At 52.5% G+C, this 19,608-nt stretch overlaps 5 protein-coding genes across 5 annotated transcripts; 4 read left to right on the top strand and 1 right to left on the bottom strand.

Moving 5' to 3' along the window:
* Window positions 1-430: 430 nt before the first annotated feature.
* Window positions 431-2,875, top strand: AYO20_01608 (hypothetical protein; the record flags this gene model as incomplete). The annotated part of the gene is made up of 3 exons (XM_022639914.1): window positions 431-475; window positions 524-694; window positions 836-2,875. The coding sequence occupies 3 exons, from the start codon at window positions 431-433 to the stop codon at window positions 2,873-2,875; spliced, it is 2,256 nt and encodes a 751-aa protein (XP_022504302.1).
* Window positions 2,876-3,829: 954 nt separating this feature from the next.
* On the top strand, window positions 3,830-6,216 carry AYO20_01607 (hypothetical protein; the record flags this gene model as incomplete). The annotated part of the gene is made up of 4 exons (XM_022639913.1): window positions 3,830-3,904; window positions 3,987-4,018; window positions 4,083-5,841; window positions 5,911-6,216. 4 exons carry the CDS (start codon window positions 3,830-3,832, stop codon window positions 6,214-6,216), a joined length of 2,172 nt encoding a protein of 723 aa, XP_022504301.1.
* Window positions 6,217-7,371: 1,155 nt separating this feature from the next.
* AYO20_01606 (hypothetical protein) lies at window positions 7,372-8,883 on the top strand (the record flags this gene model as incomplete). Its single annotated transcript, XM_022639912.1, has 4 exons — window positions 7,372-7,439; window positions 7,539-7,719; window positions 7,805-8,378; window positions 8,456-8,883. The coding sequence occupies 4 exons, from the start codon at window positions 7,372-7,374 to the stop codon at window positions 8,881-8,883; spliced, it is 1,251 nt and encodes a 416-aa protein (XP_022504300.1).
* A 779-nt stretch (window positions 8,884-9,662) lies between these two features.
* AYO20_01605 (hypothetical protein) lies at window positions 9,663-10,454 on the top strand (the record flags this gene model as incomplete). Its single annotated transcript, XM_022639911.1, has 1 exon — window positions 9,663-10,454. The coding sequence occupies one exon, from the start codon at window positions 9,663-9,665 to the stop codon at window positions 10,452-10,454; it is 792 nt and encodes a 263-aa protein (XP_022504299.1).
* Window positions 10,455-12,851: 2,397 nt separating this feature from the next.
* Window positions 12,852-14,386, bottom strand: AYO20_01604 (hypothetical protein; the record flags this gene model as incomplete). The annotated part of the gene is made up of 6 exons (XM_022639910.1): window positions 12,852-13,611; window positions 13,677-13,842; window positions 13,914-13,957; window positions 14,014-14,067; window positions 14,124-14,190; window positions 14,305-14,386. 6 exons carry the CDS (start codon window positions 14,384-14,386, stop codon window positions 12,852-12,854), a joined length of 1,173 nt encoding a protein of 390 aa, XP_022504298.1.
* Between the last annotated feature and the right edge of the window lie 5,222 nt (window positions 14,387-19,608).

The raw sequence follows: 19,608 nt of genomic DNA, 5'->3' as shown, positions 1-19,608 counted from the left end.
CTCGACTTCATCCAGCGCACCCCGACTCATAGTACTTTTCTGGCGACGGCCTCCATGCCACCGTTTCAGTATCTTCATGAATTGAATATCATTCACTGATCCAAAGGTCCATCACTTTTCTCTCCGTGCGAGAACCCAGAAACTCCCTTTTGATGCTCCCCGGTTGCTTTCACGGCTGTCACTTTACACGCCGAAATCCAAGAGTCTATCGCTCATTCCCTTTGGTTCTCTCGTCCATCACTTGAGACCTTGAAACTTTCGACAACTCTGATATCCCGACGTCGTGATCACTACTAGCACACTACTTTGATCAAGTGTCCCTTGCTGAAGCATATTAACCGCCACTCCTCTCAACAGAAAAGCAATCTCTGGATCAAGGCTCCTTTCAGTGTCAGCTGGCTTTGGACGGTGTGTCACCGACGCAAGGAATATGGCCGAGCATGAATCTCTCAGTGGGCCCTGGACGGTACCCGAAGTGAGAACGTTCGTGCCACACAGCGATGACTTCTTGCTGATGGTATAGATTATTTCCCTTGCCTTCATTGGTCCCATCATTCTCGCAGCCTTTCTCGAATCGTTTCTGTGGGTAGCAGCGTTTTGTTACTGCCTTGCAAAGGCATACATGAAGGCAGATCACTGGTCGCAAAAGGTGTTGGCTGTGCTCCTGATGGTGGCGTTCACCCTCCTCCGGCAAGTCAGTTGCTGTTTTCCTCGAGAGCATATAATGCTAATGATTGCATACAGGGGGATATTCTTGCCGGTGATGATTGCGACGCTGCCTCTACCACAGCATCTCACACAATATTTCCCTACTCTGATGACTTCCATCCTCCAGGAGTTTGCATTCTACTCCTTTGCAGCCATGCTGGTGATCCCCTGGCTCTTTTGCGTCTATCAACTAGTTGTTGTCCCTCTTGGACGGCAAAAGCGGGTCAAATATACTCTCAATGAGCAGACCGCCCCAAAGGTGGTCGTGGTCATGCCGGTCTACAAGGAGCCACCGGACTCCCTGTGGACAGCACTGAATTCGGTAGTCAGCTGCGACTACCCTGCTGCGTGCATCCACGTGTTTGTCTCTTTCGACGGAGACGACATTGACGAGCTTTACCTGAAGACGGTCGATCGACTAGGCGTACCAGTTACATTGAAGGACTTTCCCAAATCCATTGATGTAGCGTATAATGGGGCCCGAGTCACTGTGTCGAGGTTTCCCCACGGGGGCAAGCGACATTGTCAGAAGGCGACCTTTCTCCTCATCGACAAGATCTACAAACGATACCTCCAGGAGAAGGACGACCTCTTCATCCTGTTCATCGACTCGGACTGCATCCTGGATCCTGTGTGCATACAGAACTTTATGTACGACATGGAACTCAGACCCGGTAGTAAACACAATATGCTGGCGATGACTGGTATTATCACGTCTTCCACAAAGAAGCATTCGTTCATCACCTTGTTGCAGGACATGGAGTATGTTCACGGGCAGCTGTTCGAAAGATCTGTTGAATCAGGTTGTGGAGCCGTTACATGTCTGCCGGGAGCCTTGACTCTGCTTCGATTTTCGGCCTTTCGAAACATGGCACGGTTCTATTTCTCGGACAAGGCGGAAGAATGCGAGGATCTCTTTGACTACGCCAAAACACATCTCGGCGAAGACCGGTGGCTAACACATTTGTTCATGCTCGGTGCCAAACAGCGGTATCAGATCCAATTGAGTACCAGCGCCTTTTGCAAAACCGAGGCGGTCCAGACATTTCGATCTCTACTCAAGCAGAGGCGTCGGTGGTTTCTAGGGTTTATCACCAATGAAGTTTGCATGTTGACAGACGGCCGTCTGTGGAGGAAGTATCCCATGCTCTGCTTTCTTCGCTTTGCCACTGTTAGCATTCGAACGACGGCCCTCCTTCTGTTGATCACCATTATCGCGATATCAAGCACTTCCACACGGGTGGACTCGTTGCCCTGGGAGTTCATGTGCATCTCGTGCGGCTTGAACTGGTTGCTTATGTTTTACTTTGCCATCAGGCTGCACCGCTGGAAAGCTGCTCTGTATCCGATGATGTTTATGCTCAACCCGTTCTTGAACTGGGTTTATATGGTGTATGGTGTCTTCACGGCAGGACAAAGAACTTGGGGCGGGCCGAGAGCAGATGCAGGAGCAGCAGACGCAAAGGTAACACCCCAACAGGCAATCGAACATGCCATCGCCACCGGAGACGATTTGAATATTGTTCCAGAGACCTTTAAGCCCGCGATTGAATTCCGTCGACGCCGCACCCGACCTTCAGCACTCCAGCCATCGTCCAGCGTCGAGGGCCGCTTCTTTTCTGCAGAGCAAGAGCCTGGACAGATGCCGGACAACGAAATGGCCTCACCGACACCATCGCATGTCAATTTCAACACACAGCAACATCGCTACGAGCATGAATCTCTTGACATGAGCGATTCGGATAGTTTGTCGGTACACACGCCTAAATGGATCAATAGCTTCAGCGAAGACAATGAGAAAAGGCATCGGCCAAGTCGAGCAGTTGACATGGAGTCAAGACCGAGGAGCATGGTCGCAGACACTCGGCGATTCCTGGGTGAAGGTCACTTGGCAACACGTAATATGGCGGGAGTTATTCCAGCCTTGCAAGGCTCAAGAGACATGTTCACGTTTGCAGAACATGGCGACAGTCGGCAAGAAACGGCGAGAAACCACGAGAGTGACAACCGAAGTCCTCTGGGGCGAAACAGTCCCATGATGGCTGCCTCTGTTGAGGAAGATTTCTCTGGTATGGACGGAAAAGAGGCCATAGGGAAGGCCAAGCGACAGTCTTTGAAAAAGCAGCGGTTGCGGAAGAGAAGTCCAAGTCCAGGGAGAATGGTGTAATCCACGGCAATGGCGGCCTTCTGGGGAGAGGAAACAAGACAAGATGTTTCACATCATTATCTCTTAATCCAGGACGGAGGACGTTTGTACTCCGTATATGTATAACAAGTAGGTAAACATTAGCAAATGTATTATTGTTCATGCGCCCCACACACTACCACAAGCATCCTTGATGTTTTCCACCTCACGCCACCATGTCGGGATCGAGGGGATACGCTGACTGACGCCTCATTTTCTCGATCTGGGAGTTGGGTTTATCTCGGAGATGAAGTCATGGTAAAGCGCAATTGCTGCCCAGCGGATGTCGTGTCTGAGGATGATTTGAAGGAAGCCGGGGTTGGGTTGGGAGACAATGGATAAGGCGTTACCCGTTGAGCCAGCCTCACCAGGCCCCGGCCAAGGATTGCTGGACGATGTTTGCTGGAGGCTACTGGTCGCTGCGGTGGGCGCAGTTTGTGTGCAAAATGGCAAATGGCGGGCCAGATGCCAGATGCCAGATTGCCAGATGCGGTGCTTGTGGGCTGCGGCACCAGCGGCGGGTGGGAGAGTGACGTCCGCGGGCTTGGCTGCAAGGGAAAAAGACAACCATCGAAGCTGCGCGAAGCTACTGGTGCTCCTGGCTCACTGGCTCGTCGTTGGCTGGAGGGCGGGAGGCGGTTGGCGGCTGGACAAGGCAGGCTGCTGTTTGGCCCTTTGCGAAAAATGGTCCCTTTGGGCGGGTGAAATTTTTGGTCTGATTTGTATCTGTCCTCTAGGTCAATTGCTGTCGCCGTCTTTCTGTTGAAAGAAGACAGTGGCTTTATCACCATCCCTCTTCTTTGCTTAATTCTACCCTGTTTCGTCTCCCACGATTTCACTTCCTCTCAAAATCCCTCCCATCACATCACCGCAACCAACACAGATACCTCGAGAAACCTTTCCCCCCCTCTACTTTGAACTGAGGCGCCATTGACAATGAGCGTCGTCGGCGTTGACTTTGGGGCCCAGAGCACCAAGATTGGTGTCGCGCGCAACAAAGGTATCGACATTGTAAGTTCTTGTCCTTTGCCCTGTTCTCGAGAAGACCAGTCTCAAATTGTAAACACAAATAACTAACCCACCTGCTCACCAGATCACAAATGAGACGTCGAACCGATCTACACCGTAAGTACCCTGGACCTAGCCTTACCGTGAAGGCGACTGCAGAGACTGACTTCCGCCCTTTTAGATCCTTGGTTGGCTTTGGTCCGAAGAGTCGATACCTGGGCGAAGCCGCAAAGACCCAGGAAATCTCGAATCTCAAAAACACCATCTCGTCGCTGAAACGCCTCGCCGGCCGGACCATAAATGACCCTGAGATCGCCATCGAGCAGCAGTACATTACTGCACCTTTGGTGGATGTCAATGGCCAGGTGGGAGCCGAAGTCACATACCGCGGGGAGAAGCAAAAATTCACGGCTGTCCAATTGATTGCCATGTATCTGGGGAAGATCAGAGACACGGCCAGCAAGGAACTAAAACTTCCCGTCTCGGACGTGGTCATCAGCTGCCCGCCATGGTTCACCGATACCCAGCGAAGAGCCATGCTCGATGCCGCCGAGATTGCCAACCTCAAACTCCTCCGCCTCATCAACGACAATACGGCCATCGCCCTGGGTTACGGTATCACAAAATCCGACCTTCCTGACGGTGAGGCTAAGCCACGTCGAGTGTGCTTTGTGGACATTGGCTACAGCGACTACACCTGCTCCATTGTCGAATTCCGCAAGGGTGAGCTGGCTGTCAAGGCCACCACCTTTGACCGGCATTTCGGTGGACGCAACATCGACAAAGCCCTCGTAGACCATTTTGCGGCGGAATTCAAAGAGAAGTTCAAGCTCGACATCACCAGCAATCCAAAGGCCATCACCCGTGTCGCCGCGGCTGCCGAGAAGCTGAAGAAGATCCTTTCCGCCAATGCCCAGGCCCCTCTCAGCATCGAGTCTCTGATGGATGACAAGGATGTCCGAGCCATGTTGAAGCGTGACGAATTGGAGGAATTGATTAAGCCACTTCTCGATCGAGTTACTGCCCCGCTTGAACAGGCCCTGGCCGAAGCCAAGGTAAAGATCGAAGATATCGATGCCATTGAGATGGTGGGTGGGTGCACTCGCGTTCCGTCCATCAAGGACCGAATCAGCAAATTCTTTGGCAAGCCTCTCTCGTTCACTCTCAATCAGGACGAAGCTATCGCTCGGGGCTGTGCATTCAGTTGCGCCATCCTCTCACCTGTCTTCCGTGTCCGAGACTTCTCGGTCCACGACATCGTCACCTACCCCATCGAGTTCACCTGGGAGCAATCACCGGATATTCCGGATGAAGATACGAGCTTGACCGTCTTTAACAAGGGCAACGTCATGCCCTCGACCAAGATCCTAACCTTCTACCGCAAACAGCCCTTCGATCTGGAAGCTCGGTACGCCAAGCCGGAATTGCTTCCCGGAAAGATCAACCCCTGGATCGGGCGCTTCTCCGTCAAAGGAGTCAAGGCTGACGAAAAGGACGATTTCATGGTGTGCAAACTCAAGGCGCGGCTGAACCTGCACGGCATCCTCAACCTCGAAAGCGGTTACTACGTGGAGGATGTCGAAGTGGAGGAACCTGAGCCGGAAGCAAAGAAAGACGGCGACGCCATGGAGACAGATCAACCCAACGGCTCTGCCGAACAGGCCAAGCCCAAGATGCGTAAGGTCAAGAAGCAAGTGCGCAAAGGCGAGCTGCAGCTGGTCGCAGGAACTGCGTCGCTGGATGAGGCAGCCAAGACTCGACTTGGTGAATTGGAAAATGCCATGTACATGGAAGACAAGCTCGTGACAGATACTGAAGACAAGAAGAACGAGCTGGAGGCATTCATCTATGAGCTCCGGGGCAAGATCGAAGAACAATACGCCGACTTTGCCAGCCAAGAAGAGAAGGACAAGATCCGAGAGAAGCTGGAGCAGACAGAGGTAAGCATTTCCCCCCTCCCGTCCGGTGCGCTTCGTTGTGAAGCCGAACTTGTTGCTAACTTCTGCCAGGATTGGCTGTACGATGAAGGGGATGATGCCACCAAGGCACAGTACGTGGCCAAGATGGACGACATCCGATTCGTTGCAGGTCCCGTGATCCAACGCTACCAAGACAAGATCGAAGAGGAGCGACAAGCAATTCTCAAAGCGCAAGAGGAGGAGGCGGCTAAAAAGAGAGCAGAGGCTGAAGCCAAGAAGAAGGCGGAAGAGGAGGCCAAGAAAGGGGCGGATGCACCATCAGACGAGCCCAAAGATACCGAGATGAAAGATGCAGACGGCGAGGCCATCAAGCCCGACAGCGTTGAGGAGAAATAGAATGTCGGACCGATTCTGGGCGGAATACAGCATCTTGTCTTCGCACGCGACTTGGGACGCGGGTTAATCATAGATGGGATGGCCCATCCACGTCTACGGGCATGGACCCTGGGCCACCGGCTTTTATGAGGGATGGATGGACGTACGTGGAACGTGTCATGCATAGCGAATGGGAAAACGATCTTCTTTTCAGGCGTTGGGGATGGAAAGAAAGCCTCAGGGCGAGTCAATACCAATACTAGACAGCGTGATCAACTGGGGATGTGTCTCGTTTTGCCAGAAGTTGTCCTTTTTTCTTTCCCATGAAGAACATCTGCAAACTAGAATGAAACACGAAATGATAGATTGACCAATGAGAAACCATACCGAAGACATGAAATGGAAGTTTTTACACACAGAGAGAGAGGGGGATATTGCCGAGCAGTAGCCAGAGAAGACTGAAGGAAGTAATTTAACCAAGGTACATATGGTATCTACGGAGGGGTTGACTTCGGCAGCACCGGTGGCCGCCCTTGTCCCGGCTTCTTACTTTTTTCTTACGCACGAAGGTCTACAGTACAAACGTCTTGACAGGACGGTGTATGAGTGGTGGTGGTAGATGTTTGAGATTTGTGATCAGACCGGGGTCCCGATTCCACCGGATCTTGAGAGGTCGGAGTGGTGTGGATAAAGCGGCAGGCAACGATGGGTTACCAGGACGAGCAACTGCAAGTACTCGGCAGGTACCTACGGAATACGAGGTGAGTGGTAAGGTCCTTCGTACTCGTAGTTACAGGACAGACAGCCCCCTAGGCGATGTTAGGCATGTATAATGCCCACTAGGCCTTCCCGACACCCCCGGGGCGGGGCGTAACAACAGACAAAGAGTCTGGGAGGGCCCAAGTAGTAAATAATCGAACATAATGCCGAGGTTCAAGTTGTCAAGTGGCGGCGATAATCTGGGGCAAACATCGTCCACCGGCGATAAATGTCAAGAGTAGGAGGAGGAGGACAAGTTGAAAGTTGGGGATCATAATCATCAAATCAGTCAAGTCACCGTTTTTTGTCATCTTCTTTCCCTTTTCTTCTTCCTCTCCCTCTCCATATCCTTCCTTACTTGCTCTTCCATATCTGAAACTGCTCCTGTAGCTGTATATCCAGAGCAAGAAAATCACAATGGCGACACAGAGACTCGGTTCCATCTTCTCGCACCTCTCCTCCTCAAAGACCGGTGTGGCTGCTATGTAAGTCCAGTCCAGTCCAACCCAACTCAGCTCTGGAGCTACCTGTGTAGCTTCTCTGATTGTGCAGTCGCTGACAGTGGCGCTTTTGTCAACATGCAGCACCCAGAAGAACCCCGATGACATTGTCATCACCCTCGCCATCCGGACACCCCTCGCAAAGGGCAAGAAGGGCGGCTTCAAGGACACCGACCTCGACTACATTGTCTGGGCGCTGCTGAAGGAAGTCGTTGCGAAGAGCAAAATCGACCCTGCCATTGTCGAGGATATCTGCTTGGGAAATGTAAGAGATGACAACCCAGGAAAAATCCGGGAAATGGGTGAACAGAAGAAGAGTAGAAGGCTGACACCGTTTTCGTGATGCACAGGTCGGCGACCCGCGCGCTGCATACAAGGTCCGTGCTGCCATGTTGGCCGCAGGATTCCCCCATACCGCCGCCGCCTCGAGCGTCAACCGGTTCTGCTCCTCGGGCCTCAAGGCTGTGCAGGACATCGCCAACCAGATCTCCAATGGGTCGATCGACATCGGCATCGCCATGGGCGGTGAGTCCATGAGCAACGCCGCTGGCAAGGACACCCCCTTCTCCCCCGAGATCATGGCGAACCAGGAAGCCGCCGACTGCACACAGCCCATGATCCAGACGTCGGAAAACGTCGGCAACGACTTCAACATCTCGCGCAGAATGCAGGACGAGTACGCCTGCGAGAGTTTCCGGAGGGCCGAGGTCGCCCAGAAGGCCGGCTGGTTCGAGGATGAGATCGTGCCCATCACGACAAAGGTCAAGGATCCCAAGACGGGAGAGGTCCATGAGATCACCTTGACCAAGGACGAAGGTCCCAGATACGGCACCACGCTCGACAGTCTGTTGAAGATTCGTCCCGCCATGCCGCAATTCGGCGACAAGACCTCCGGTGGAAATGCCAGTCAGGTCACGGATGGAGGTAAGCATTTCCCACGTTTGATATCCCTACGATAGGACGGGTGAATTAGAGACTGACGTGATCTGGGACAAAACCAGCTGCCGCCATCCTCCTCATGAAACGCTCCAAAGCTCTCGAACTCGGTCAACCCATTATGGCCAAATTCTGCGGCGCCACCGTCGCTGGCGTTCCCCCACGGATCATGGGTATCGGACCCACGGCCGCTATCCCCAAACTGCTCAGCAAATTCCACCTGACAAAGGACGACATTGACATCTTCGAGATCAACGAGGCATTTGCCTCGATGGCCGTCTACTGTCTCAACACACTCGGCCTCGAGCACGAGAAGATGAATCCCCGTGGTGGCGCCATTGCCCTGGGTCACCCCTTGGGCGCCACGGGAGCGCGACAGATCTGCACGATATTGAGCGAGGCCAGACGGACCAAGAAGAAGATCCTCGTCACCAGCATGTGTATCGGCACGGGACAGGGTATGGCAGGTCTGTTTGTGAATGAGCAGTTGTAGGGGGCGGGCAATGTACTCGGTAGTTTTTGGGCTTGTTGAAGGGTTTGTCAGCCGTAAAAATGCATGAAATGAATGACAGCTAGGTGACCAAATCAATTTGGCTGCATATGTCAAGGCCCTTTTAGGAGCTTCCTGTATCCATTATTGAGAGCATGTATAGGATGCATCTATACAAATGGACATCAGTCCGGTCGGCCTCTCACAGGACGAGGCTGAATCTGCCCGACCTACGTCCGAGTAAAACAGCACATAACATTTGAGGGCACCCAGAGGGAAGAGGTTCGGCAATGTTTCCACCTGGAGTCGCGGCTATTGCCCTGCTGGAAGCACCCAAGGTAGCCCCCCCAGAGGTCGATGGCTTAATAACAAAAAGCCCCGAATGGGTCTGGACTCTCTTAAGGCTCATGGCTAGTAACCAACAATCCTGCGCCAAGCAAACACTCCCTCGCAGATCACTTCGCCGACTAACCGCCAAAAGTGTCTCTGTACCGAGTACCAACCTCTGATCCATCGAATCCCAGACTCAGCGGCCTTCATAAACGACAACAGGGACTTGTCGGTCCAGATGCATGTCCAGGAGATGACGAAAGAGGTGGCGATGACCCAAACGAGCAGCACGAGCAGCACGATCCTCCAGCCTCGGTCACCGACGGCGGCATACTTTTGCAATATGAGGTCGCTGCAGAAGGACATGTGGCACAATGGAACTCGCAAATCTCTCGAATTACCAAGGACGAGCTGGAACTTGACCTTCAAAACCTGAGGAAGTGCTAGCCAACATGGAACAACAGGGAGCTAATATACCACCGTCTAAAATTTACGGCGACAAATACACCGACCAGGTGGTGCTTGTGACCGGATCAGCGCATGGGATAGGACACGCTACTGCGGCCCTCTTTGCCAACCAGGGAGCGAATGTGGTGCTTGGCGACCTGGATGAGCAACAGCTCAAAAAGGTCGAGACAGACTTCATCTCTGAAGGCAAGAATGTGACCTATCGGGTCGCCAATCTGGCGTTGGAAGAACAAGTCAGCTCCATGATCGGCGAAGTGGTCTCCTCACTGGGCGGAATCCATGTCCTCGTGCACATCGCTGGCATCTACCCGTTTTGCCCCCTCCTGGAGCAATCGACGCAAGAGTACAAAAAGGTCATGATGGTCAACATGGACAGCTGCTTCTATCTGACACGCGCGGTGCTTCCACACATGCAGAAAGCAGGCTATGGGCGGATCGTCAACATAGCCTCTGGCACCGTTTCGCACCCGGAACCTGGCCTGGCGGCCTACGCGGCATCCAAGAGTGCCCTTGTTGCCTTTACACGGGCCACCGCTGCCGAGGCCGGTCCGGGGGTGACGGCCAATGTCGTGTCTCCAGGCCTCGTCATGACAGAGACCACCTGGAGCTCTCCTCACGCGAAACCCATATTTGACAAGGCCATGGAAAAGCAATGCGTGAAGCGGTACGGTCAGCCGAAAGATATCGCCCACATGATCAGCTTCATCGCGAGTCCAGAGGCCGAATTCGTCACGGGCCAGCTCTTCCATGTCAGTGGAGGCATGATTTTCAATTGACGAGAACGAAAAAGGGGACGCGGAAGTTGCGGGGGCCCGACTCTCGGCCTGAGTGAGCTCCGAAGTTTGTGGTGCCTGTTTGGATTTCTCAGCGCGTCCAAACTATGCGAAGACCGGTTATTCTAGCAGAGGCGGCACAAACTGCAGGCTCTCCAGTCAGAGGCATGTCACTGACCAGAGATCGGCGAGCCCTGCAGACAACCGGAGTTTGGATTCTTTCCCATCATCTGACCCAGCAGATTGCGGTTCTCGGGCAACAAGATGCTGAACCCTTGGACAAGGCGTCTGTTGGTGCAAAGTACCCGTTTCCCCTGCTTTGGAATTGCACAGCCCCGAGTCGATCACTTTCAGCGCCACAATACTTGCTCTATATGTTGTCGTAATCGAGGTTGAGATTTGCCTCGTCAGTGGTCTGGAGCCTGAACTGCTGCGCAGCATGAGAGCTGGATCCATGAGGCAGAAAGTGGGACTGCGAGGTCGAATATGTATTCCACCGACGAGCAGGTGGTGACAAACATGATCAGCAGCCATGGAGCTCTCGGCACTTGGTGTGGTGGTCAGTGGCATTGTGTTGCTTCTATCCAGCGAGAGATAGCCATAGCCAAGCTAGACCAGCAGGGGTATTTGACTTGCCCCTATCAATCAACTGTTTCCCACGAATTGTTCTTCTGTGTCCCCCTTCTTTCCACGCATGCAAGGAGAGTTCTAGGCGCCTTGGACTGGCGTAAACCCAAATCGTACGCAATCCGTAAATATATAGTACATACTCTCCTCCCTTGATTGGTGTCTGTATCCCGTATGACATTGTCTTTGTTTTCCAAGGTCGTTTTTGAAAGCATCCACAGAGCGAGGCTGGTGGACGGGAGGGGTTCAACGGTCGAGGTCCGCACGTGATCGCATCCTCCAGCAGTTGATGTGCAGCCACGCCCCATCACCACCACCAGGGGGGGCTCATTCATCACCATCCATCACCATCCATCACCCATCACCCACCACCACCACCACCACCACTCATGTATTAGATCGCCCTTCCTCCCTATGGGCATTGCTGACAATCCGCTTTCAAGAAATGCACAACTGCTTGTGAATCGCGATGACCTCCATATCCACACCACACGGGACCTGAGCCCTCTCTCTTCCTTCGACCGTTTATTCACTCCACCACTCCATCTGGCTGGCGAGCCGAGCTAGTTAATAGTTGACTGGCGTCTTCCCCACAAACCCATCTCAAGCCTCTCATCAGATCCGGATTATCTACCAGAAACGGTCCTCGAACACCTGCGGAGGAAACCCAGTGTCGCTTTCCTTGGAGACTTTGCACTTGAACATCGTCCTTGAAGACAGTTGAATCTTGACTCGAGCAAGCGCCGCTCGCATCGACAAAACCCTGCTCGAAAACTGGTCGATGCGATGCGACAAGACTCACCAAAAAAAGGGTCCCGTATGGTCAATGAGTACCTACAGAGTACATTTTGTCCGATTTCGTCATCTGTACTGCCACCATCTCGTGAAAGCGGAGATATAAATTCTGAGACGCCCTTCGTTTTGTGGAGTGCAGCCTCGCTGCGATGAGGTCTACAGCATAGACAAGCTCAACATTCAACATTTGATAGGACAGGAGCATTTTCATCTTCGACAAGGAGTGCTCAGGCCTCTTCCTTGCCTCGCTTGGAGATTACTGAAAGAAGAAGATGAAGATGCCTTCCTCCATAATAGCGGACTCTGGACAAGTGCCGCGTCTTGTTCCGACCATTGGTATCTATCAGCCTTCCTCGGGAATAGACCCAAACAGACTTAGGTTGGCTTCTTGCGCTCCCTGTCCGAATATCCTGGCCGACATGCTGTGATCCCTGTCAACTTGTGTGTACCTTCAACAGTGAGTCGAATTGACCCCGGTCTGCCTGGCTAAAGCTTCCACGGCTTCCACTCAATGCAACTGAAGTACAAGTCTGTCTGGAAACCGGGTTTCGGACCATTGCCGGCAATCCATGGTCAGTCATGTCAACAACTAGCCACCTATTTCGTTGCTTTGTGGCACACGGGTTGTTCTGGAGCAAACCTATTAAGCCCTTTGTCGGGATCACCACGTCCTTGTTTGACCTCAAGTCGGATGTGTCACAGCATCAATATCCTGGTATCACGGCAGATCATTGAATTGCCATGTTGACTAGCAAGCTGCATGTCTTCCGACCCCCCAGCAATCCGATTTGGTCTTGACGACGTCAGTCCGAGTTTCAATCCACTAAGAACCCAGGGATACACATATATCCGACTGCCGTTTGGCAATTCGCAATGCTCCCAAACGCCGACGCTCGACTTTATTTCACCCAAAAGTGGGCTTGAAGCAACTTGATCATGTTACAATGAATCCTCGTCACACCATGTGCCCTCCTCTCCTTACCTGCGTTCTAAAGATCGGTCCGAGTGCGTTGTCTCCATCCTCACTTTTGCTTTCTCTTGGATAAGGATATTCATGACCTTGCTCAACGTGGTCTCCTCGATATCCTCGAGCACAATGGTAGTCTTCCTCGAAGATGTTTGTTGAGGTATATAATGTCGATCGCTACCACTCATGGACGAAATATCAAAAGATTCGGGGAATGGAAAGCCATGGATGTGTTGGTTCGACGCCGGACCTCCTGAAAGCCACTCATTTGGGAGACTTGAAGCATGCACCGGGTACGTGGCATCGAGCATGGACGTTGGCATGTATTCAGGTCGAGGTGTCAACATAGGCTCGCTCATCGACATATTCAAGGGTGAAAAGTTGCTTGAGTCCAGAAGCGAATGGTCGATGCTTTGGCGATGTTGAAACCCGAAGTTCTGATTCGGAGTGTGCGGCATGTACTGAAATAACTCGCTTGAGTCGGTATGGCTAGCCGGAGTGGTCAGACCCGATAACGGATCCATGGCCATATTGAAATTGTCAGCCTGGCCTTGAGATTTCTTGCTGTGGTTCGAGGACCGCGATGGCGGCCTCGTCGATCCCATCGAAGAACAGATCTCTTCCTCACTCGAAGGAAGTTCGTCCGATAATTGCATCAATTCGTCTCTCCCTGATCGATGGACCTGGGAGGAAAAACTTGGGTGCGGCTGAGGACTCTGGCTATTGCTTGCTATCTGTTGAGTGTGCTGCTTTCGTCTGAGAGCCGTGTACCTGCAGGAGTGAATTAGTCGCAGGCACAAGTGAAGAGCCAATTGAAGGGGCAGTCTTGGTCACACCGATTCTTGAGTGCCAACTTGGTACGGCCAGGGAACAACTCTGCAATCTTCCTCCAGTTTCGACCAGAAGCAGCGACCTCTGCTAGCAGCCTATTATCTTCCTCTTCTCTCCAGTCACTGTGGTCGATGGAAGGATCAAGGCATTGGGTCCAGCGCTTGGCACATTCTGTGAGGTTTTAGTCGTCAATGTTCGTGCTTCAACATTGGAGCCGACTTTAGAGATGGAAGGCGACCTACGATCAGCATGTCGAGTACCAACCATTTCTGCGACTTGAGTCCATCTGTCGACACCTTTTAGCGGAGAGATATTTGTGGGTGGACATCGAGTCTTGCGAACCTTGTTCCGATTGCAGCAACAGCGTCTCTGAGTTTCGCATCTTCAGCTGCTGCCCTAAACGACAGTGTTAGTACAGTACGGGTGCTGGCGTCGAATCTTGCGATACACACCAGTTACCCTTCCTCACATTCTCCGATATCTTGCTCCATCTCTTGCGGCAGTCCTTGTTCATCCGACCTGGAAGTTTGGTTGCAATTCTGTTCCAATCTCTAACTGAGCCAGCAGCGATTACTGGTCTTCTATCAGCTTCCAGGGTCTCGTGGCCAATCAGATGCGAACGTCCCAACTTACATTGGTAGGTTGCCTCTGTCCGCAGGACCGCATCTTCCTCTGGTGTCCATCGTCTTGGGACTCGCGAGGGAGGTGGTTCCATTCTCAGCCTGTGTGTTGGGCTTGAAATATCCAGCCTCGCACATGTCCTTGGGAGGTAACATGTGCTGAGAATGAAGACCGGGCCTGCTCGAGGATGCCCAATCTTGGCTGAGTGCATGCAAAAGTGAAATTCGATCAGTTATTTGGGGTGCCTGCGGCAGACTTCACTATCAGAGCGATATGGAGTAAAGGATTCGCGAAGGATGCAGAAAAAGTGAAGTGGTTGTTGAGCCAAACGGTCAACTCGGGGCCCCTCGGGCAATCGTATATCATGGCGATTGGCGAGCTAGGCCTTGATCGGCAAAACCTGTATGCAACTTGACAAGCATCCTTTTCATGGGATGGCGAAGCAAGTACCATGTGCATGACGAGCGACATTGCAGGACGACCATGGTCGTCGTTCAGCTTGAGCCACATGGGCAGCTGAACGGAGCCACGTATTGCAGACCAGACATGCACCTCCTTCCCCACCATTCTCTGGGGTAAGGGACACCAGCTGGGAGAGATATCGCCACAAATCGAAATTGCCATCGGCCTATGTATGGGCAGCGCTTGGGTGCCTTTGTGCCAATTCCTGTCGGCCTCTGTCCAATGTGCCGCCAACATCCTCTCAGACTTGTCCAGCGCGAAGCTTTGGCAGCCAAATTGGCACCGACTCCGTGATAGAGTTGCAATGCCATCCTGTGTCCAAGAAGAAAAGAAAAGTGGTTCAACCACTCAGCCTGTATCCGGAAGCTCCTCGACGGGTAACAGGGGAGATAACTACTGATCTCACCGGGGGGGCTAGTATCACGTCAACTGTCCTCAAAACAGCTGTGCCTGCTCTGATGATCAAACTCAATTGGTCGAGTCCATTGGATGACCAGGGGTTCCTTCAGATCTGCCCACCAATGTTGGTCAGCTTGATATGTGTCAATGGCAAATACTCCCCCTGAGTTACCAAATTGAAGCGCTACGATTCAGGCAGTGCTTAATTCATGCCGAAACTGCCAGATTCGGATGTGGCCACTAATCTCTGCCCTCCCAGCATCTGACAGAAACAAAGCCTCTCGAGACGTCTCACAAGAAACTTTCTTATGTAAAAGTGCACCGATGTTTTGGCTGCCTGTGGTCCTCGCTCTGCTTACGAGGCCTACTGTGCCACCACAATGTCGATCAACCGCTTAGGCTCTTATTGTGGCGAGTGGTCGCCGAGGGCCGGCTCTTGCCTCTGAATCGCAACCGGAAGTCTCATACATCATCCTCCGTCAATCAGGCGTTGCGGCCAAAGGAGCCGGAGGGTGGGCAATTGCTTTTGTGGTGGACAACCTTGAACGGGCAGAAAGCCATCAGCGCTGGGCGTTACATATAAGAGGCTTAGGACCGTCTGACGTGCATCTCAAACGGTCTGGCTGCAGTGGTTCGGCTTGTGGATTGCTGCCAGTACGGAAAATACGGATACAAACGCTTTCTTCTGTCAAGCTAGCTTTCAATCTGCCTTGACCGTGGTCCGCAAACTTGGTGGCTGAACGACAACAACAACAACCAAATGTCGAGGCAGGACGCTGGCATAGACCACGTTTCCTGGGGTCCAAAGCGAGCGAAGCAGACAACGCACCCGAAAATAGACTCCGGAGAGTTCCTAACGGCCGCCACTTTCCCACAGTTGCCCACAACTGGCGCACATTTGGGGGCTGCAGGAGGTGCTTCCCAGTTGGAACAAGGCTCCACCAAGCTCTGTCTTAAACCTACACTGTTGTGGAGGAATAAGCCGAGGGGAGAGCCGGATGAGCTGCGGCATACCACAGAGACCGTACCCTTTGCTCCGTTTCCGCTATACCCTGGGCACCTGGGTGAAGAGCTCAAGTTGTTGGTCCAAGAAGAAACTCGACATAAACAAGACTCAGGCAACACGAATCTACTTTTGTTGGAGTACCTGGCGATGGGGGTACAACTAACTTCCATTAAACTGCAGCATTGGCGAGCCTCAGGGATCCACTGGACAGGGTCGGCGAACATGCGCCTCGTCGATCGTAACCGGTCTGGTCTAGTGAACTGATAAGTGAGCAGGTACGATAGGCTGGTGGTGAACGACGAGTGTGAGTGTCCATGCTTTGCATATGCTTTTCATCTGGATGCCATGCAAGCCAAAGTGTCGTGCATGGATGCCTTGCCCAACGATTTTGACCGTGCTGCCCATGACTTTTGGGCCTGCTATCGAAGGGAGATGGGGAATTGTACGAGGTATGCCCGTCCAAACCTCGCTCGCAGCAGCAACCTCGAAGATCTTTCCAACATACACAAAAATGCGAATGGTATGCGCAGAACCTTGTCACCATTATTGATTTCTCTCTCGGAGCTCACCTCAGCACCCTACATGGTTAAAATTATTAACAACATGGGGCCTAACATCGATTTGGGGAGAACTATGAACAAATTCCTTCCACCAGGGGGGGCAGCCCCCAGCAAGTGGACGATGTATCGGCTCTAGAGGACTGGCCCACCCCCGGCAAGAGAGAGCCGGTCATCCCTGGCGCCCATGCTACGGCGAATTGGGCCCGAGCTCTTGAGGAAGCAACACTCTTTTGAGGACAGACTATCGTCATGCAGGTAATTGAGGCTAGCAGTTTGTTCAAATCCCATTCAGTGCGACCGACATATGTGAGCTTTACCCAAAGGCAAAGTAATAAAGTTTACTAGTGACTGGGCTAGCTTTGCGTTGGTTATCGGGATTCACGCTCATAGCTACTTCTGGATCGAGGTCCCGAAAGCCTTTGCCAGATCGTTCTGGAGCGCTGGGACAGCACAAGGATCTCACCGAAGGCCACCAGGTAGCGTCATCAGGCCGGAAGCTTTGTACCACCAGGAACACCAAGGAAAAGGCAGTGACCTGACGCAACGCCTTGCTGTATGACAGAAGATACGAGGACAGCACCGGGATCAGCATGACATATGTTTCATGGGTTACGAGTCCCACAGTTGCGCTTGGATGCTCTTCGCTGCCCTAGAAAGTCCTATGCTAAGGCACGCGTAGGTTGCAGAACAACCAGTGGATGATCGTCCGGTTAGAAGATCAGTGAGACGATCCCGAAGGAAAAAGCGACCAGACATGACTTCTAATTGAGACACCTTGGTCGCCGGCGATCCAGCATTGCTCGAGTCGTCACACAGCACACAGCTCGAGAAACCGGAACGAGTAGCAGGACGTCGTCAGAAGGAATGACAACTTTGAAGGCCGATCCACAAATCAGGGCAATATTTTAGCGAATATCCCACGTTCGCCAAGGGTCCAGAAAACCCCCCGCGGCCGCACGCTGTCCTGGTGGTGCAGATCATACCTAGATTAGGTCTTTGGAGATAGCCATGCTCTCTCGGAATAGCGCCTTGTGCCTGTACGACGGATGATTCCACCATGAAACAGTTACCGACACCCATGATTGCCGGAGGATTAGGGCCGCTCACAGTTTGTTTGTGATCGGTTCGACAAGGACACGCCTGGAACTTTATATTAACGAGGTCTATCGATCAATAGATGATATGTGGACACAGGACACGACAGAAAGTCGCTTCCACCCTGTGTCGAACCCAGTCACTACCAGCCCTGACTAAGGACTGACTCGATGACAGGGACCAGTCTAACCGACGTGGATAGGCTGTCAGGATTCCCGGTAGGACACGATGATCAGGCATACTAGCAGCGACCATCAACCGAATAAGCGATGGTGTTCTTCCGTCGGCAGTCAGGAGCAGCAACACATCCGTTGCAGAGCATTGACAGGGGCGACCATTACTATGCCTGTGTAAGTAGCGGGCTGCTTCGATCTGTGAGGAGGAAAGCCGACACAACATCTCGAGAGGTCAGCCACATTCGCACAGAGAACAGAGACCCCATTGTCTAGACAGGGGTATGAAAACTGTCCGCCAATTCCCCGGCGCCTCCTCGCTCCAATGTACCCACGTACCTCACGGCCAGTCGAGGTGGTCAACCCCGCCTCCAACGATCCTCCCCAATCTACTCCTCCTGCTGCTACCGGAATGGCATATTCCTGCCTTTATTCTTGTATTCTTGAGATGGAGAATGCGCGAAGGATTCTCTGGGCCTTGAGGAAGCTTGGTGCCAGGCTTGATCGGAGTGGGATCAACCAGGAGATGCCTCCGATGGTCAATTTCACATGTCAAAAGGGCTTTGGGTCTTGTTATCTCCTCTTCCTCCCACCCGACAGCACTGAGGCACGTGTGGTCTCATTGGGCGATGTGAATCGAAAGGTATACTCGGTACTCATTCCGGTACAGGCATCTCGCTCTCTCTCCTCGGGATATGCACTGGAATACCTCGTACGCCTTGAATCCCTGGCTACCCACGATATCAGATATTTTTGAGAGCGACTTGGGTCCATCCGGTTCTTGGGTAGGACACACCCCGTGGCGTGTCACCGACCATCTTCTTGTTTGATGCTGATATGATGCTCTCTTTCACAGCTGCCATCGCCCAGACCAAGAACTCCTGACCCAACGTCGTATGCTGCCCTGAAATGCCAAGAGAGGGAAAAAAGCAAAGGTAAACGACCACGACAAGGCCGGACAGTTGGATTCAAATGCTTGTCGTCCTGGACGCCGCGGCTGCCCTCTCTCTGTCTGTCTCTCGTCGTGTATTCCATGACAACGAAGCCTGTTTTTCCGTGGATTGTGACCACCTTTCCCTTTCCCTCTTTCTTCCTTTCCTCTTCTGGATTTTAAGACCTCATTTCTCGCGGGGAATTGATCCGTACAGCGATGTCCGTCTGGTCGACTGATTGAGGGTTGGAGGGATCGAAGGACAGATGGAAGATGGACCAACGGACAGGCTGTCGTGTCTGCCGACAGTTTTCCATTGTTTGGATAGATGCCATGTTTGGTTTTGATCCCTCATCGCATCTAGCCTGTAACTCGTTGCTCGTACTCGTATGCTATACAAGATGATCTCCCCCCGCCAGTGCATTACACTGCACTACACTACACTACTCCCTCTGCTGTCACCATTAACATCACAGTCATCATCACCATCACCATCACTGCCATGACCGAAATACGAATACGAGCTCCCACTCACACTGTGTACTGTGTACTGCATATCGTACATCGTATCCTGCATACATCCTCGACTCCGAAAACTTTTCGTGCAATGCGTGAGTTCTGTGAGTTTTTTTTCTTTTTCTTTTTTTTTTTTTTGTGCTAAGTGGGTGCGTCAGTGGACGTGAATGTGGG

Source organism: Fonsecaea nubica (assembly GCF_001646965.1).
Source record: "Fonsecaea nubica strain CBS 269.64 chromosome Unknown Scaff6, whole genome shotgun sequence".
Classification (NCBI taxonomy): domain Eukaryota; kingdom Fungi; phylum Ascomycota; class Eurotiomycetes; order Chaetothyriales; family Herpotrichiellaceae; genus Fonsecaea; species Fonsecaea nubica.
This window is presented reverse-complemented; position numbering and strand designations above follow the sequence as displayed.